Source organism: Vulpes vulpes, chromosome 6 (assembly GCF_048418805.1).
Source record: "Vulpes vulpes isolate BD-2025 chromosome 6, VulVul3, whole genome shotgun sequence".
Lineage (NCBI taxonomy): Eukaryota > Metazoa > Chordata > Mammalia > Carnivora > Canidae > Vulpes > Vulpes vulpes.
The window spans coordinates 128,300,377-128,319,693 of record NC_132785.1 but is presented as its reverse complement, the minus strand read 5'-3'; the positions used below and the strand labels follow the sequence as shown (position 1 = coordinate 128,319,693).

Below are 19,317 nucleotides of genomic sequence, written 5' to 3'. Positions count from 1 at the left end.
AGAATTGTACTCCGTAATTAACCTCTGCCAATTCTTTTCATCCCTCCACTGGTGAAGCCCCCATAGCTGTTGCCTATCACCTGCCTTGATTGAGATTTAGAAGCATTACTTAAACACATATATTTGGATTTGAGCATTACAAGTGTCCCTTTTCACAAAAAGTGAATTTGACCTCCATTTTCATGCATTAAGTAAGGTTTAAATTCCACTTACACAAGACTTGATTTAATAAAAATGAATAGAATCTTAATGCAGACAGTCTCATTTACCTTCTTTCTATCCTTTCATACAGCTATCTTATTAAACTCCTCTCTGTCCTTGAGTCTGGGTGGTTGGGGGGGGGGGTTGGTGATTGTTTATTTTGAATATATTCCCTGTAATGTGGGGTAGGATTTTTTTTTTTTTACTAGTACAGCTCTGTACCCTTCATAGCTTTGTGTTATGCTTTGTGTACTTGTTAGTGTTCTTCATGCAACTTGAAAGGCTTGTGGAAACCTACCAGATTCTGTTGGAGAGAATGGGAAAAACCTTTTCCTAGGTGTTTTGTCTTAAGGGTGTTTCTCTTTCTCTCCCTTGCCTTTCATTCTTGTTTTATACTTGAAAGAGTCATAGGGGAAATAAGAGACCCTCTATCCACCATGGCCATTTCCAGAGCCACGGGTTCCATTTGTCACTTGCTCTTTGTGTTGTCTGGAGCCACCCAGGGATGTTGGCTCACAGTCAGTGTTTGTACTTTTTTTTTTTTTTTTAAGATTTTAATTTATTTATTCATTAGCAACACACAGAGAGGCAGAGACACAGGCAGAGGGAGAAGCAGGCTTCCTGCAGGGAGCCCAATGTGGGACTCCATCCCGGGTTTCTAGGATCATACCCTGGGCTGCAGGCAGCGCTAAACTGCTGCGCCACCGGGGCTGCCCTGTACTTTTTTTTTTTTTAAAGATATTATTTATTTGTTCATGAGAGATGCAGAGAGAGAGAGAGAGAGAGAGAGAGAGAGGCAGAGACATAGGCAGACTCTTCTGGGAGCCCAGTGCAGGACTCGATCCCAGGACTCTAGGATCACACCCTGAGTGAAAGGCAGGCGCTCAACCACTGAGCCACCCAGGGATCCCTGGAGTTTGTGCTTAAACTACTTTAAAGTGTACAGTTGACTGGTTTTGTTTTGTTTTTGTTTTTAAAGTAAGTCTGTTTATTTTTTTTATTTTTTTTTTTTAGTAAGTCTGTTTAACTTGTCTGTGGTGAAACACAAATTGAGATTTGTTGTGTAAAATTTCCCTTCTTCCCTTTTCAAATTGAATTCCTCAGTCCACAGCCCAACTTTCGGTAACTGACTTTCATCCTTCCCATGAACTTTGTCTCCTTTTAAACTGCTATTATAGTATCAAGACAGTTCATTTTGAGCCCATTTTGAGCCATTTCTGTTGGTTACCCAATAAGTTTACTGATTTCTTAAAGTCCTTGAGAATGCTTATACCCAGACACACTTAAAGTAATATACATTTATTGTGAACACTGAAAAATATAGACAAGAATAATGAAGAGAATTCAAATCATCACTGATCCCATCCAGACATAGATACTTTAAAATATTTTGGATATTTTGGAGCTTTGGGGTGGTTAAGTGTCCACCTCTTGATATCTGATCAGGTTGTGATTCTGAAGGTGATGAGATCGAGCCCTGCATCAGGTTCCATTTTAGGAGACTGCTTGAGATTGTCTCTCTCCCTCTGCCCTTCACCCCCCTGCCCTGTGTACTTATTCTCTCTCTCTCTTAATAAATATATTTTTTAAAGATTTTATTTGTTTATTCATGAGAGACACAGAAAGAGGCAGAGACATAGGCAGAGGGAGAAGCAGGCTCCATAGAGTCAACCTGACATGGGACTCGATCCTGGAACCCCAAGATCACACCCCGAGCCTAAGGCAGACGCCCAACCACTGAGCCACCCAGGTGGTGGTCCCTTAATAAATCTTTAAAATATATTTTATGGGAGTGCCTGGGTAGAAACTGAAACTCTTGGTTTCAGCTCAGGTCACGATCTCAGGGTCTTGGGATTGAGCTCCATGTCCAGCTTTGTACTCAGCGCAATCTGCTTAAGTTCTGCTTCCCTCTCCCTCTGACCTCCCACTCATGCTCTCTGTCTCTTGTCTCTAAAATAATAAGTAAATCTTTAAAAAACAATTTTTTACGTATTTATATCCATTCTTGATGTATATGTATTTGTATGATTGTTACCGTATTTTTCACTTAATATTAAATTATGGCTGAATATTTTCTTATATCATTAAATAGTACTTGAAAAAATTGTTTTTAATGGCTACACAATATTTCAGCATGTTGCTGAAATTATTATTAGATCATTCCTTGATATTAGATACTTAAGTTTTTAGCGTTCTTGCTGTCGCGGTACTGTGATGAACATCACTGTCTATAAATTTTGTTTGTGTCTCTTTTGGTATCCTTGGGATAGAAACCTGGATGTGTAATTGCTGAGCTGAAGGATATGAGCTCTTTTCTTTCTAATGTCATTTTCCTACTTACACAAGTAATTTCTGTTCACTGAGAATATTCACACAATACAGAATGATTAATCAGAAAGTGAGAATCTGCCGTAGCCCCTTTCCCCAGGAAGCCTGTCATCACCAGGGAAGGTAGCAGGTGTTCTCAGTGCTCTCGCTGTGCACATCTCATTTCCCCATTAGATGTGCCATGTCACATGGCCACTGTCTCACCACAACCTTGTCCTAGGTGGAATACACATGTTGCAGACCGTTGCCAGTTTGATAGATGGATTAAACGAAAAAAGGCAGCTCTTTTTGTATTCCATTAAGTACCAGTAGTTTTACCTACTGGATATTTGTATCTCTTAAGTGAATCGTCTTATGCCCTTTTGTCCATTTTCTTTGAGAGATACTAGTATTTTAACTTATTTATTTGTAAGTTGTCTTCATAATTAAATATATTAGCTGTCCTTATATTTGTTGCAAATATTTTCCCAGAAAGTTCTTTGCTGGGGATCCCTAGGTGGCTCAGCGGTTTAGCACCTGCCTTCAGCCTGGGGCGTGATCCTGGGGTCCCGGGATCGAGTCCCACATTGGGCTCCCTGCGTGGAACCTGCTTTTCCCTCTGCCTATGTCTTTTCCTCTCTCTCTCTTTGTGTCTCTCATGAATAAATGAGTAAAATCTTTAAAAAAAAAAAGAAAGTTCTTTGCCTTTACACTTTGTTAAGTTTTTGATATAGGAATATTAAATGTGTGGGTAGGCTCCCCTCTAGATCTTCCTTCTTTGTGAATTCATTGAACTTCATTGTTAAAAGGCCATCCCTGTCCGATGGGCTGGTGAATATACAAATGCATTTTCTTTTACTGTGACTTTTACATTCAACCTTTTACCAATATTAACCAATATTGAAATGTGTTGTAGAGCAAGGATCTGACTTAAATTTTTAAATGTGAAGTCTCCCGATTTAAACAACTCTTTTGAGGTATTATTTCCACACAATAAAATTCACTTATTTTAAGTGTACAGTTCGATGATTTTCAGCAAATGTAGACAATAGTGTCTCACCTCCACAATCAGGATGTAGAATGCTTCTATCACAGGCCACAAGTTCCCTTGTGCCCCTTTACAATCAATCTCCTTCCCCTACTCCTGCCTCCATGGATCATTACTATGCTTTCTATTGCTAAAATATTGCCTTTTCTAAAATTACATATAAATTAAGTATCATAAATGTATTTATAAATGTATATGGCCTTTTAAACCTGGCTTCTTTCATTTTTAGCATGATGTTTTTGAGGTTCCTGCGTATAGTGACATATGTCAATAGTTTGGTCATTTTTATTACTAAATGTAATTCAATATTACATTGTATGTATTCTGTTGTATGAATATACCACAGTTTATCCATTCATCAATTAGTGGATATGAAGGTTGTTTCCATTTTTTGGCTGTTGTTAATAATGCTGCTATGAACATTCTCATGTAGAAGTCTTTGCATGTATATATGTTTTCATTTTTCTAGGGTAGATTCCTAGGACTGGAATTGCTGATTGTATTTTTTTTAAGATTTATTTATTTATTTATTTATTTATTTATTTATTTATGATAGACATAGAGAGAGAGAGAGAGAGAGAGGCAGAGACACAGGAGGAGGGAGAAACAGGCTCCATGCTGGGAGCCCCATGTGGGACTCGATCGTGCCCTGGGCCGAAAGCAGGCGCTAAACCGCTGAGCCACCCAGGGATCCCCTGATTATATATATATATATATATATTTTTTTTTTTTAGATTTTTAAAAAATTTTATTCATTTGAAAGAGCACAAGTAGGGCTGAAGAGGCAAAGGGAGAGGGAGAAGCAGACTCCCCACCGAGCTGGGAGCCTGACATGGCGCTTGATGCCAGGACCTGAAGATCACAACCCAAGCAGAAAGCAGATGCTTAACCAGCTGAGCTACCCAGGCACTCCAGCTGGATTGTATGTATGTTAAGTGCCTACTTAACTAAGAAACCTCCAAACTGTTTTCTAAAGTGGCTATACCATTTTTTATACCCATTATCCACGTATGAAAGATCTGTTGAGTCCACATCTTCACTAACACTTGGCATTTTCAGCCTTTTTAATTTTAGACGTTCTAGTGGATGTGCTTTAAGGAGTTTTAAGAGTTGGTTGTTCTCACTTTGTTAAACTATCCTGGGGGCTCAGTGGTTGAGTGTCTGCCTTTGGCCCAGGTCGTGATCCCAGGGTTCTGGGATCAAGCCCCACATCTGGCTCCCTGCAGGGCTCCTGCTTCTCCCTCTGCCTATGTCTCTGCTTCTCTCTAGGTCTCTCATGAATAAATAAATAAAATCTTAAAAAACAAACAACTATCTAATTTTGTAAGGGGCATGAAGTTACAGCTCAGTGTAGGCCACATCATGGAATACTGAGTGACCAGATTGCTTGATGGACTGACTGCTTTAAGAGTTTGAAAACCACATAAGGAGAGACCCAACAGTACTCTGGTTCATTGTAAGGGTTAGGCTACTAACAACTGGAGTTTGTGTTTTTACTGTTCCTCACACCAGAGAATGTGCCCCTATATTGTGGTGTTCCCAAATTCTGCCTTTCTCATGGATCTTGTTAGCTGAGCCAGTGATCTTGAAAAGAATCTGTTGCCAAGGTCAATGCTCTTAAAGTGCATTGATGTGACTTCATCTGCATCCCCTTGGCAGTGTTCTGCCTATGGGGAACAGTAGTGGCAGTGTGGCCAGGAAATGGCTTCTGGAGTCAGATTCCTTGCTTTTAAAGAAAGCCCTGCTCTATTGTTCATTGATATGACCTTGGGCAGGCTACTTAACCTCACTTGTGAGAGAGGATTAATGGGGTAGCCTATTGCATGGGATTGTTGAGGTGATTAAGTGTAAAATGGTGCCTGACACCTAATACTCAGAGCTTGGTGTTTAATAAATACCGTTCTCCTGTAAAACACATCAGGACTTCTTGGAGAAATGGCTGATCCTAGGACTGAGACAGGATATACACAGGATTTTGTAATACCAGGAAGGAAGAAAATACTAAAAAATAAACCCAAAGATGGGGCATATCAAAGGGACACAGGAACCAACTGAATGAGCTCCTAGGTGGCCAAAGCTGGAATTATTTAATTTAAAATAAAATAGTATTGGATAATCCCAAAGTATGAAATAAATATCCATAGGTCCATACTAATGTAAATGATTAAATAAATGAGAATAGAGTAACTTCCCATGTAGAAGAATTCCAAATAATGTAGATGCTCCATCCTCACAGAGAAGAGCATTATTTCCCTCTCTATGTGTAGGATATGTGTAGTGACTTTTCCCAAAGGGTACAGGCTAGAATGGGGTGGGGAGAAAGAGTCACTTTACAGAGGAAAAACCTGACAAGCAAGACCTCAGCCTGGTGGTAATGGATCATCATCAGTGGTGACAAGCCATGCTGATAGTATGGGCCCTAGTTAAGATGTGCCAGTATGGCATCGTAGTGCTGTGATCTTCTTCCCCAAACCCATAACCCAAAACTAATGATGAAGAAGACAGAGACAGATTCCAGTAGAAGGACATCTTAGAAAATACCTGACTGGTACTCTTCGAAATTGTTGATGTCACAAAACAAGGAAAGTGTAAGGAACTGACACAATAAAATCTTAAAAAAATAATAATGTATCAATATGGGTTCATTAATTGTGACAAATGTAAGATGTTAATAGTAGGTGAAACCGCATATGAAGTATATGGTAATTTCTATATAATCTGTACAGTTTTTCTGTAACTCTAAAACTATTCTAAAGTTAAAAGTTTATTTTTATTTTTTTTAAGATTTTATTTATTTATTCATGAGAGACAGAGAGAGAGGCAGAGACACAGGCAGAGGGAGAAGCAGGCTCCATGCAGGGAGCCTGACGTGGGACTCGATCCTGGGTCTCCGGGATCACACCCTGGGCTGCAGGCAGCGCTAAACTGCTGAGCCACCGGGGCTGCCCCAAAAGTTTATTTTTAAAAATGGTGCTTGACATGTGGTAACTGCACAACAATGACAGATAGCTATGATTGCCTAGGTTGGTTTTGTTTGCTTTAATGTTTCCTGGGACCTGATTGTAAGTGAGGCTGAATTCACCTTATGCATCATTTCTTGGCATGTAATTGGGAAAAACATATCCTAAAGGACAGCTTAATAGAGGACTCTAAAGCTTTTATTTAAGGTAATTTAAGGACTTTCTGGACACTTTATTCCTTCTTATCCCTTTCGCCTTACTGTTGCATTTAGATGGATGGTCTGACTTGGGAAAGGAGATAACCTGAGGGACAAGAGGTCTCTCTCAATATGATTGGTGATATCCAGTATTCAAAGATTTATTTATTTGTGTGAGAGAGAGCACGCATATGCTTGGATAGGGTAGGGGGGAGGTGAGGGGCAGAGAGAGGGGGAGATTTTAGCAGACTCTGCTGAGTGCAGAGCACAACCTAGGGCCAGAACCCATGACCCTGAGATTGTGACCCTGACTCCTGAGCCAAGACGAAGAGTCCAGTGCTTAACCAAGTTCACCACCCTGGTGCCTTGGGGCTACTCAGCATTTAAAGATGGAGATGAATAGAAAAGGATTGGTTGCCAATTAGTCAATAGTAATAAGTTTGTGATTCTCTTGTCAGGGAAGTTCCTCCCATTATATGTGTACAGGAGACCATAGGAATATTAGATTAAGAGGCACATGACCAGGCATTTTCTCTGATTCATTTGTTGAGTATGTACAGGGCACGAAGAGAACAGATTGTAGACCTTTCCTCTAAGGGGCTTATGGCCTACCTGGGAGCAATGCAAAGTGGAACGTGAGCTGTTCTGTAACAGAGGACAGGGGGCACACAGAATGAGGGAAAGACATGCTTTAAGGCCAACTGGGTAAGTCGTAGGAGGTTAGAAACTAAAGCACCATGTATTTAATAATATACACAGGAATTTATTAATTTTACCTTTAGTTTTTAAAGATTTTATTTTTATTTTAGAAGGAAAGCATGAGCAGGAGAGGGAGAGAGAATCTGAAGCAGACTCTGAGCTAAGTGCAGAGCCTGATATGGGTCTCGATCCCACGACCCTGAGATCAGCCAAAACCAAGAGTCAGATGCTTAACGAACTGCACCACCCAGGTGTCTCTAATCTTTTTTTTTTTTAATTTTTATTTATTTATGATAGTCACACAGGGAGAGAGAGAGAGGCAGAGACATAGGCAGAGGGAGAAGCAGGCTCCATGCACCGGGAGCCTGATGTGGGTATTCAATCCCGGGTCTCCAGGATCGCGCCCTGGGCCAAAGGCAGGCGCCAAACCGCTGCGCCACCCAGGGTTCCCCCAGGTGTCCCTAATCTGACCTTTAATATTACCTAAACACAAGTATGTGGCTCTTCCTCTCTTTTATAAAAGAAAAGGACCCAAAATTATTGTCAAGGCACCAGCTTCTGAGTTCTCTCCCAATGGAATCACACAGAATTTGCTTAATCCTCCAGCAATACGTTGTGACAAAAGGTGTAAAATGTTTTCAATCAGGGAAGCACATTAGAGACCCAGGATTTTTACTGGGAGCTGACAACATAGATACCCTCTTCCCCAGTGCATAGATTTGAAATCTTGCCTTTCTGGGAGCTTAGATTGGTTAATTTTTTGTTCAGAGAAGACTTGGACAAGAGGAATTCTAATAATTTTGTTTACAGTTCTTCAGTTTGGGGATCCTGAACAGCCTTGGGAGATGTTAACGTTTTCTTTGGAGACAGGCCTGGTTATGCATCCCACACCCCTCCCAACTGCCCTTCCTTACCCTGGAGACTCACCACATACTCAAGGGAAGGCACTCAGGAATTTTGCTGTTAAACATGGTTCTCCTTATTTTACCCTGCATCTCCTAAATATAGTTGCTCTTGGAACCCTCTTTTGTGGAATACTCATTAGGTTTTGTGGAACCCAATTTGGAAAGTGCTAGTCTGAAGACTCAGCACAGGTAGTTCTCCCTGCTGATGTTACGCAGGGAGGCCCTTCCTGGTCTGATAGCCCATCCTTTTCTTTCTTTCTTTTCCTTTTTTTTTTTTTTTTTTAATTAGGCTCCACTCCCAGTGTGGAGCCCAACACGGGGCTCAAACTCATGACCCCGAGATCAAGACCTGAGACAAGATCAAGATTCAGGGCAGCCCAGGTGGCTCAGCAGTTTAGCGCCACCTTCAGCCCAGGGCGTGATCCTGGGATTGATTCCCACGTCGGGCTCCCTGCATGGAGCCTGCTTCTCCCTCTGCCTGTGTCTCTGCCTCTCTCTCTCTGTGTCTCTCTCATGAATAAATAAATAAATAATCTTTAAATAAAAAAAAAAATCAAGATTCAGATGCTTAACTGACTGAACCACCCAGTCGCCCCTACTTTTCTTGTAATGCAGATCAGTCTCGAGACTTGGCTTCTGTCATGGTCTTTGCTGCAGACCAGCTTACATATACAGATTTCCTTATGTACTAATGGAATAGTCTTAATACTAAATTCATAATACCCTATTGCCGAAGCTTTCTTTGTTTTTGCGGTTGTTGTTTGTTTCTTTCTTTCTTGGGTGATATAATGCCAGGACCAAGTTGACCTTTCAACAACACAGGTTTGAACTGTGGGTCCACTTATATATATAAAGTGAGCAGGTCCATGTAACCTGCTCCAAGATTGGAAACAGCATTACCAGTATCCTGGCAGTTCCCTGGGTTTGTTCCAATAACACCACCTCCCAAGAGGAACCACTGTTCTGGCTTCTAAGGCCACAGACTTATCTGTTTTAATATCTTTACTGAGGTATAATTTACGTACTATAAAGTTCACCCATTTCAAGTCTACAACTCTGGGATGCCTGGGTGGCTCAGCGGTTGAGCATCTGCCTTTGGCTCAGGGTGTGATCCTGGAGTCCTGGGATTGAGTCCTGCATTGGGCTCCCTGTGGGGAACCTGATTCTCCCTCTGCCTATGTCTCTGCCTCTCTCTGTGTGTGTCTCTTATGAATAAATAAATAGAATCTTTTAAAAATGGGGCATCTGGGTGGCTCAGCCGGTTGGGTGTCTGCCTTCGGCTCGGGTCGTGATCTCAGGGTCTGGGATCGAGCCCCACATCTGGCTCCCTGCTCAGTGGGGAGTCTGCATCCCTCTCTGTCCCTGCCTCCTCCTGCTCTCACACGCGTGCTCTCTCAAATAAATACAATAAAAAAAAGAATCTTAAAAAAAAATAAAGTCTGCAACTCAATGATTTTAGGTGTTTTTTACTGCATTGTGCAATGACTGTCATGATAATCTGTTAAAACGTTTTCATCATTCCCAGAAAGCATCTGTACTCATTAGCAGTCACTCTCCATCCTCCCCACCTACCCAACCCAGGCAGCCACTAATCTATTCTCTGTGTGCATGGATTTGCCTCTTCTCATCATTTCATATAAATGGCCTTTCGTGTCTGACTTCTCTTATCATCATGTTTTCAAGGTTCATCCATAATGTAGCTTGTGTCAGGATGTCATTCCTTTCTGTGGCTGAATAATACTACACTCTGTGGATAGACCATATTTTGTTTATCCATTTGTTAGGTGATGGACATTTGAGTAGGTCACTTCCATCTTTGGCTATTATGAATAATGCTTCTGTGAGAATTTGTGTACAGGTTCTTGTTTGGGCAGAAATGTTCATTTCTCTTGAGAAGTAGAATTGCTGGGTCATATAGCAATTCTGTTTAACATCTTGAAGAATTTCTAAACTGTTTTCCACAGTGGCTGCCCCATTTTACATTTCCACCAGCAGTGTGCCAGAGTTCTCCCTTCTCCACATCCCCGCCAACACTTTTTTTTTTTTTTAAAGATTTTATTTATCCATTCATGAGAAACACTGAGAGAGGGAGGCAGAGACACAGGCAGAGGGATAAGCAGGCTCCCTGTAGGGAGCCCATTGCAGGACTGATTCGAGGACCCCAGGATCACACCCTGAGCCAAAGGCAGACCTTCAACCACTGAGCCACCCAGGTGTCCCTCACCAACACTTGTTTGATTCTAGCCATTCTAGTGGGTATGAAGTGGTATCCTATGTTTTATTTTATTTTTTTATTATTTTATTTTTTCAAAAAGGATTTTATTTATTTATTCTTGAGAGACAGAGAGAAAAACAGGCTCCATGGAGGAAGCCCGACATGGGACTCGATCCTGGAACTCCAGGATCACACCCGGACTGAAGGCGGCACCAAACCACTGAGCCACTGGGGCTGCCCTGTTTTGTTATTTTAAATCATCTCATAAATTATTTTTATTTAATAGATTGCCATTTGCTTTAAGATGATATTAAAATGCTTTTTAATTTCATAATCCATTTTCCTTAAAGGAACCATAAGAAAAATATTCCATTATCCCTTAAATTGTTTTTAATTAATCACTTAAAAAAAAACAGAACACAAATACAAAGTATAACCTAAAAAAAGCATAGATGGTTATATGGTGAAAAATGGGTCTCCTTTCTGCTCCTATCCCCAGCCATTTAGATTTCCTCCCCTGAGGTGACCACTGTTGGTACTTTATGTTTCTTCTAGTTCCTTCTGTATATAGATGAGCATACATGTGTATGTGTGTTTTAGTTTTTTATTGCTGCTGTAATAAATTGTCAGAAACTCAGTGGCTTCAAGCAATACAAATTTGTTCTCTTAGAATTCTGGAGGTCAGAAGTCTGAAATGAGTTGCACTGGGCTAAAATCAAGGTGCTGGCAGGGCTGTGTGCCGTCTGGAGGCTCTAGAGGAGAATCTGTTTTCTGGCTTTTTCTTTTTCTTTTTTTTTTTTAAGATTTTATTTATTTATTCATGAGAGAGAGAGGCAGAGGGAGAAGCAGGCTCCATGCAGAAGCCCGATGCGGGATCCGATCCCTGGACTCCAGGATCGCGCCCTGGGCCAAAGGCAGGTGCTAAACTGCTGAGCCACCCAGGGACCCCTGTTTTCTGGCTTTTTCCAGCTTCTAGAGGCCACACGCATTCCTTAACTTGTAGACCCTTCCACCGTCTCCAAAATCAGCAGTGTCACCTCTTCTAGTCTCTCTGACTCTGTCCCCTCTGCTGTCTCCTGCTGCTTGTAAGGACCTTGGGGCTACGATGGACACACCCAGTAAGTTTAGGATCGTTTCTTATTTTAAGGTCAGCTCATTAGCAATCTTAACAATTCCCTTTGTAGTCTTAGTTCCCTCTTGCTATGCAGCCTAACATTCCAGGCTCCAGGGACGTGGACGCTGCTGAGGGGCCATTCTGTTGGATACCATGTATATGCCTATCTTTCTTTCGTTCTTTCTCTTCCTTCCTTTCTCTTTCTTTCTTCAAATGTTAACATAATTGACATACTATTCCTTAATTTGTCTTTTTTGTTTAGTAATATATTTTAAAATGTTCTTCCTTGTCAGAAGCTACAGAGCTACCTTATTTCTTGTCATGTGCTATATAACATTCCCTCATATGGCATTTTCATAGTTTACTTAGCCATTTTTTAGAGTGTTTCTTCAGGTGCTAGAGTTTTATGTTTTTATGTAGTCAAATATATGAGTCTTTTCAGAGTGACTGCTTATATTGTTATACTTAGAAAATATTTTTCCTTTAATGAAGAAAAATAATGTTTTTCTTAGAGTAGGAAAATGTTATGTTCTGTTTGTAACCTGGGGCTGCTGCAACAAAGTGCCACATGTTTGGGGGCTTAATACAACAGAATAGTATTCTCTCCCAGTTCTGGAGGCCAGAAGTCTGAAATCAAGGTGTCAGAAGGACTGAGCTCCCTCTGGAGGCTGCAGGGGCAGGTCCGTCCCTTCCCCTTCCAGCAGCTCTAGCACTCTGCCTCTGTCTTCACATGGCCTCCTCTAATATGTCTGTCTGTCTCTCTTTTTATTGTGGGGAAAAATAATGACATGAGCTCTACCCTCTTAATAAGCTTTTAAGTGTATGTTATTGCTAACTGTGTGCACGTTGTTGTACAAGAAATCTCTAGAATGTTTTTACCTTGCGTGACTCCATACCCACCGAATCATAATTCCTCATTTCTCCCTCCAGCCCCTGCCAACCACCCTTCTGCTCTGTGTGTCTCTTTTTTTTTTTTTTTTTTTCTGTGTGTCTCTTATAAGGACACTTGCCATTGGATTTTAGGGCCCACCTGGATAATCCAGGATGATGTTCTTGTTTGAAGATCCTTCACTTAATTATGCCTGTAAAAACCTTCCAAATAAGGTGACAGTTACAGGTTCCAGGGGTTAGGACGAGGGTATATCTTTTTGGGGTCCACCACTCAACTCACTACATCCTCTCAGTGCTTTTTATCTCCCTCCCTAGAAATCGTCTTTGGAAAATAAATTTTTGTGAGAATCTTTTTTTTTTTTTTTTTGTGAGAAGCTTTAACAATGATTTCTTGTCATTCCTTTCAGGAGTTGTTGAACATCCACCATATGCACAGGTTCTTATTTCCTCCTGTGGCAATCACTACAGTATGGCAGTATTATGTGGTATTTTGAATGGTAATAACATGGTTAGATGCTGTTCTTGGGGAAAAGCATTTTCTCCAAATATGTAATTACAAATAGGATTTTCTCATTTTGTGTGGCCTGAAGCTAAAGTATTTGAAAATATACACTGAAATCGATTGTTATTTTGAGTAAGATTGCAAAGTAGCATTAAAGTGAATATTACACATATATGAATATTTATAGGTAAGAAAATACCATACCAAATACTCTGTATCAGTAAAATTGATTGGTGTATGTATTAACACTGTGATGAATTGTTGGGGGAAGCAGTTTGCTGTGTGCTCTGAGCTTCCCTACAAGTTCTTGCTGAGTGTGCCAGATGACAGGACTTATCTGGCTTCTGTGCTGCTTATTCAAAAAGTGCTGGGCCTTTGGCCCTGGGTTCCAGTCCTGTAAAGCAGTCCGTTGCATGTACAGGTGTCATCTGGGCCCATCACGTCACCACAATGAGACTTTGGGGCAGGGGGACGAATGTGAATGTGCTGATGCTTGCTGTACCATGAGTCATAAGGTCTTTGTCTCTGATCCAAGAGTCTATGTCTTCTGCTAGTACTCATGAAACAGTAGCAGACTAATTTGACAACTTATAAGTAAGTAAAATCTGAGACCAATATAAGTTCGTTCTGAAAAATTAGGTATAGATTGAATTTTTTAGCTAAAGTCACTGAATATTTATTGAAAATAAAAATTTTTTAAAGTGGACTCCATACCCAGCGTGGAGCCCAAAGTGGGGCTTGAACCCATGACGCTGATATCAAGACCTGAGTGGAGATCAAGAGTTATATGCTCTACCAACTGAGCCAGCCAGGCATCCCGAAAAGATTATTTTTTGTGTGTAAAATCTTATAAATACAAATTCTTTTTTTTTTTTTATAAATACAAATTCTGAAAAGCCTATCATTGTTTTGTGACACGATGTTTACATATCAGGCATATTAAGGTATGCTTACTAGGTGCTGTAATGGATACATAAACCCCCAAATCTCAGGGGGTTTCCACAAGAGAGGTATTTTTCATGGTTCATGTGAAGTCCTACGTGGGTGTTCCCCATTGGGAGACTTTCCTGGTAGTTTCTCCATCACCTTTATCTTCTCAGGTATCCTGGGGGTTCATTTCTCTCACAGCTGGTCAGAGGTGTGAGCATGTGGGTGTGGGTGTGTGTGGGGGGTTCCACGTGTCAGCGGTTCGGTTTTTCCTTTTTTTCTGCCTGCTGTCTTTGAGCATGCTGTGGCTGCCACGGCGACTGCCACTTCCTCTGCTTTTACTTTGTTATTCTTTTTATTATGGACAACTTCAAGCATGCCAGAAGTAGGGAAAATAATATGGTGAGCCCTCATGTGTACCATCACCTGGTTTCAACAGTGATGACATTTTGCCATTCTTACCCCTGCCCCTTTTTTTTTCCTGGAGTCTGTAGTGTTTATTGTTGCTTTTTAATGAAACAGCATTCTCATGGAAAATCTCTAACTTAGATGATGAGGATGAGACACTTGTAACCTTACCCATCAGAGAGAGCCACAAAATGTTTTGTCTTTAAGAAATAATCTGTGTCATTATTATTTTTTCTTTTCTTTTCTTTTTTTTTTTTTTTTTTTGAGAGGGAGAGGGTAGGGGTAGGGCAGAGGAAGAGAAATTCCCAAGTAGGTTCCATGTCCATCAAGGAGCCTGACCTGGGGCTCGACCCCATGACCCTGAGATCACGACCCAAACTGAAACTAGGAGTCAGACACTTAACCTACTGAGCCACCCAGGCACCTCTAATCTGTGTCATTTTAAAAAATATATTAAATATATTCCATTATGTAGATAACCATATGTAATTTGTCTAGTTCCACAATGGGGGGAACCATCAGTTTTTCCCTATTAAATAATGTTGAACTAAGATCCTCGTATCATACCTATTTGAGCAAGTATTTTTTATAGGATAAATTCTTTATTTAGAATTGCTGTGTCGGAGGGTATGAATGTCTTACAGATTTAACAAGTATTGTCGGGACACCTGCGTGGCTAAGCGGTTGAGCCTTTGCCTCCAGAATTCCGGGATCCAGTCCCGCATCGGGCTCCTGCATGGAAGCCTGCTTCTCCTCCCTCTGCCTGTGTCTCTGCTGCTCTCTGTATCTCTCATGAATAAATAAGTAAAATCTTAAAAACAAAACAAAAACCCCCAGGTATTGTCAAATTACCTTCCAAATGCTTATCCCAGTGTACACATTCAGCAGTGGCAAATGAGAATGTATAAGAGTATTTTAAAGCAAATCCCTACACATCATATCATAACCTGGCAATCCTTCAATATTTCTTGCTAACAGATAAGGACTTTTTTCATTTTTATACATTTCCCCTTTTAAAACTTCAATTAATTAACGTATAGTGTTTTATTAGTTTCAGAGGTGGAGTTCAGTGATTCGTCAGTTGTATATAAAACCCTGAGCTCATTTTATTGTGTGCCCTCATTTATGCCCATTCCCCTCCCCTCCAGCAATCCTCAGTCTGTTTCCTGTGACTAAAAGTGTCTTACGGTTTGTCTCCCTCCTGATTACATCTTGTTTTATTTTTCCCTCCCTTTATGATCCTGTTTTGTTTCTGAGATTCCATGTGGGAATGAAATGATAATATGGAATATTTGATATGATAATTGTCTTTCTCTGATTGACTTATTTCACTCAGTATCATATCCTCTATCTAGTTCTATCCATGACATTGCAAATGACAAGATTTCTTTCTTTTTTTTTTTGGTGGCTGAGTAATATTCCATTGTATATATACCACATGTTCTTTTTTTAAAAAATTTATTCAGGAGAGACACAGAGAGAGACAGAGACACAGGCAGAGGGAGAAGCAGGCTCCATGCAGGGAGCCCAATGCGGGACTTGATATTGGTACTCTGGGATCACAGCCTGAGCCAAAGGCAGATGTTCAACCACTGAGCTACCCAGGCGTCCCTATACCACATCTTCTTCATCCATCCATCTGTGCATGGACATCTGGGCTCTTTCCATAGTTTGGCTGTTGTGGACATTGCTGCTATATAAACATTGGGGTGCAGGTGCCCCTTTGGATTACTGCATCTGTATCTTTGGGGAAATACCCATAGTGCAATTGCTGGGTCATAGGGTAGCTCTAATTTTAACTTCTGGAGGACCCACACTGTTTTCCAGAGTGGCTGCACCAGGTTGCTTTCCCACCATTATTAGAGGGTTCTTCTTTCTCCACATCCTTGCCAACATCTGTTGTTTTCCTGACTTGCTAATTTTAGCCACCCTGACTGGTATGAGGTGGTATCTCCCTGTGGTTTTGATGTGTATTTCCCTGATGCCAAGTGATGTGGAGCTTTTTGTCATATGTCTGTTGGCCATTTGTATGTCTTCTTTGCAGAAAAGTTTGTTCATGTCTTCTGCTCACTTCTTGACTGGATTATTTGTTCTTTTGGTGTTGAGTTTAATAACATTTATGTTTCTTTTTTTTTAATTAAAAAAATTTTTTTAAAGGTTTTATTTATTCATGAGAGACACACAGAGAGAGAGAGAGGCAGAGACACAGGCAGAGGGAGAAGCAGGCTCCATGCAGGGAGCCCGACGTGGGACTCGATCCCAGGTCTCCAGGACCACCCCCCAGGCTGAAGCCAGGTGCTAAACTGCTGAGCCACCCAGGGATCCCCTACATTTCTTAAAAACATTGTCACTTCTCAAAAAATTGTGTCTTTTATTGTTGGTTTGTTCCAATCAGAAGTCACACAGACATTATAAAAGTATCTTGTCTGAGCGAGATGTTGAAGAGGATGGTCTCCTTTGGAGTTGTGCTGTGCCCTCTGCCTGTGTAGGGTTGGGGCCCAGAGGTAATGGGCTTTTTATGGACTGAGTCTGTTTAATAGGTTTCTGATCTGTTCATTTCTGGTTAGCTCCACACTCAAGGTTCTTTCCTAGACATAGTTCAAAAGCCTACCCTATTCGTTTAGGCCTTGCTTTCTGTGTCTCGTCCCAATCTGTAGAACCTCCCTCAAAGCTCTGTGAAGCCAATACCTGGCTAGGATGGGGATGAGCTGTCTCTCTGTGATCTTGGTGCCATCCTGAACCATTTGTACGACTGTGAGGTCTCTCAGACTGCTCCTGTCAACATTATTTTCCAGACTTACGCTCCTATTATTTGGACTACCGAAGCTTTTTCAACCCAGTAAGACTTTCCTTTCTGCGTTTTTCTTTTTTTAAAGATTTTATTTATTTATTCATGAGACATACACAGAAAGAGAGGCAGAGACATAGGCAGAGGAAGAAGCAGGCTCTCTGTGGGGAGCCTGATGTGGGACTCGATTCCAGGACCTTGGGATCACGACCTGAGCTGAAGGCAGGTGCTTAACCGCTGAGCCACCCAGGTGCCCCCTTTCTGGGTTTTTCTCACTCCTTCCATTTCTGCTTGAAAAGTAGCATTTCTTTCTTTCTTTCTTTTTTTTTTTTTTTAAGTAGCATTTCTTCCCTGAGTTTGTTGTTGTATGAAATCTTTTGCTTGGGCAATCAGTGTTCCACACACTCCACCACCCTGTCCCTTTCCACCGCCTTCCAGAGGCTGGCAGGCCCTGGAGACATCGCTCTTTGAAGGCAGCAGTTACTGCAGGCAGCACTTGGGACTTTGCCGTGGTACACCAGGCTCTCCAGTGCCCCAACTTGCTGTCTACCACCTGACTGCATTTTTTAGATTGTTGAGATTTTTTGTTCTCAGCACCTCACCTCAAGATATTCATGCCTGCATCTGTCAGGGTTTGGTCAGGAAAACAGAAACTGCTCTAGGTATTTCAAACAGGATGAGATTTAACATAGTGAATGAGAGACTGTGAAACCATTATCTGCACTGGACTGACTGATGGTGGTGGTGGCAGTTTTAAAACCAGGAAAGCTACTATCAGCTTTCAGAATATCAGGAAATGCAGGAATGAGAGGAACTTGCCACAGATCACCTGGGCCTCCGTAGGACCCCAGGGGCTGATGTTCAGTAGAATGCCCTGAGGCTGCTGGTGCAAGATCACCATAGCCAAAGCCCTTGCTCAGGTGCTCCTGCTAGAGAGCTCCAGTTGGCCTCCACTGCTCTGGTTGCCTGTTTTCCAGCCCTTATAGGGTAGCTGAGCCTCTGACCGCTGGCGGCATTCAGGCTGAGAGGTTCCCTGCTGTACGAGGAGGAGCACAGACAGACTAGGAGGAAATGGTGCTGCTCATTGCCAACACACAACCTAGCTGGGTTTTTTTTCCCCAATGTAAGAAAATCTTGTTTACTTTTTTTTTTTTTTCCGGTTGTATTGAGAAATAATTGGCACACATCACTGTGTAAGTTTAAGGAGTACAGCATGATGGCTTGGTTTACATATTGTGAAATGATTACCACTATAGGTTCAGCTAACATCCATCTTCCCCTGTAGATTTGATAAAAAGAAAAAAGGAAACAAAATTTTCTGCTTGTGACAGGGTCCCTTAGGACTGTTCTCTTAACAGCTTTCCTGTATGTCATACAGCAGTATTAGCTGTGGTCCGTCATCTTGTGGCATGTTCCATCCCTGTGCTTTTTTATTTGTAACTTGGAAGTTTGCTCTTCTTGACCATCTTCTCCAGTTCTCCTGTGCTTGCAGCTTCCTGTGAGTTGAAGGGAGCCCTGAATCCTAGAAACCAGAGTAATAGTCCTCTGTATGTTGGCATTGGGCTATTGTATAAATGGGTAAAAAAGCTTGCTTCTGGAAGTGAGTACAAAGTATATGCATATAAATTTCATCTGTGTAATTGTTTTTATTCGTAGACTATAAAGCCATTGGCAAAATAGGAGAGGGAACGTTTTCTGAAGTTATGAAGATGCAGAGCCTGAGAGACGGAAGCTACTATGCATGCAAACAGATGAAGCAGCACTTTGAAAGGTAGGTGGGCAGATATGTACTCACAACTAAATGCAGCTACAGGTTTAGAGCAGGAAGGGCCACTTAGTGTGAAAAGTTATTCATGTAATAACACCTATTATGGACTAACTTATGTTTTTGATAGTTATGAGCTAATTTCATGTTTATGATACTATTCATGTTTATGATAACTCTTCTGTTTATGATTTTATTCATGTCCAGGCTTACTGTAATATCAGTAATTAATGGTCACAAAACATTTAAATTGTAAAAGTATGCCTCACTTTAAATAATCTATATATTCCTGAAAGTTGTATGTTGGACTCTTATAATGGAATCTTAATAGTTGAAATATAAATTGGAAACCTTAGTCTCCATGTATTAGAGGTACCTATGATTTAATTA

At 41.1% G+C, this 19,317-nt stretch overlaps 1 protein-coding gene across 5 annotated transcripts in view; it reads left to right on the top strand.

Moving 5' to 3' along the window:
- MOK (MOK protein kinase) overlaps positions 1 to 19,317 on the top strand; it is a 58,954-nt gene that overhangs the window by 4,758 nt on the left and 34,879 nt on the right. For all 5 annotated transcript variants that reach the window (XM_072762373.1, XM_026012623.2, XM_072762370.1 and 2 more), the window contains exon 2: positions 18,819 to 18,933. Coding sequence is in view for 4 of the 5 variants with exons in the window: in XM_026012623.2 (XP_025868408.2) it covers positions 18,819 to 18,933 (115 nt within the window). In the remaining variant the exon portion in view is untranslated. The remainder of the gene's footprint in view (positions 1 to 18,818; positions 18,934 to 19,317) is intronic.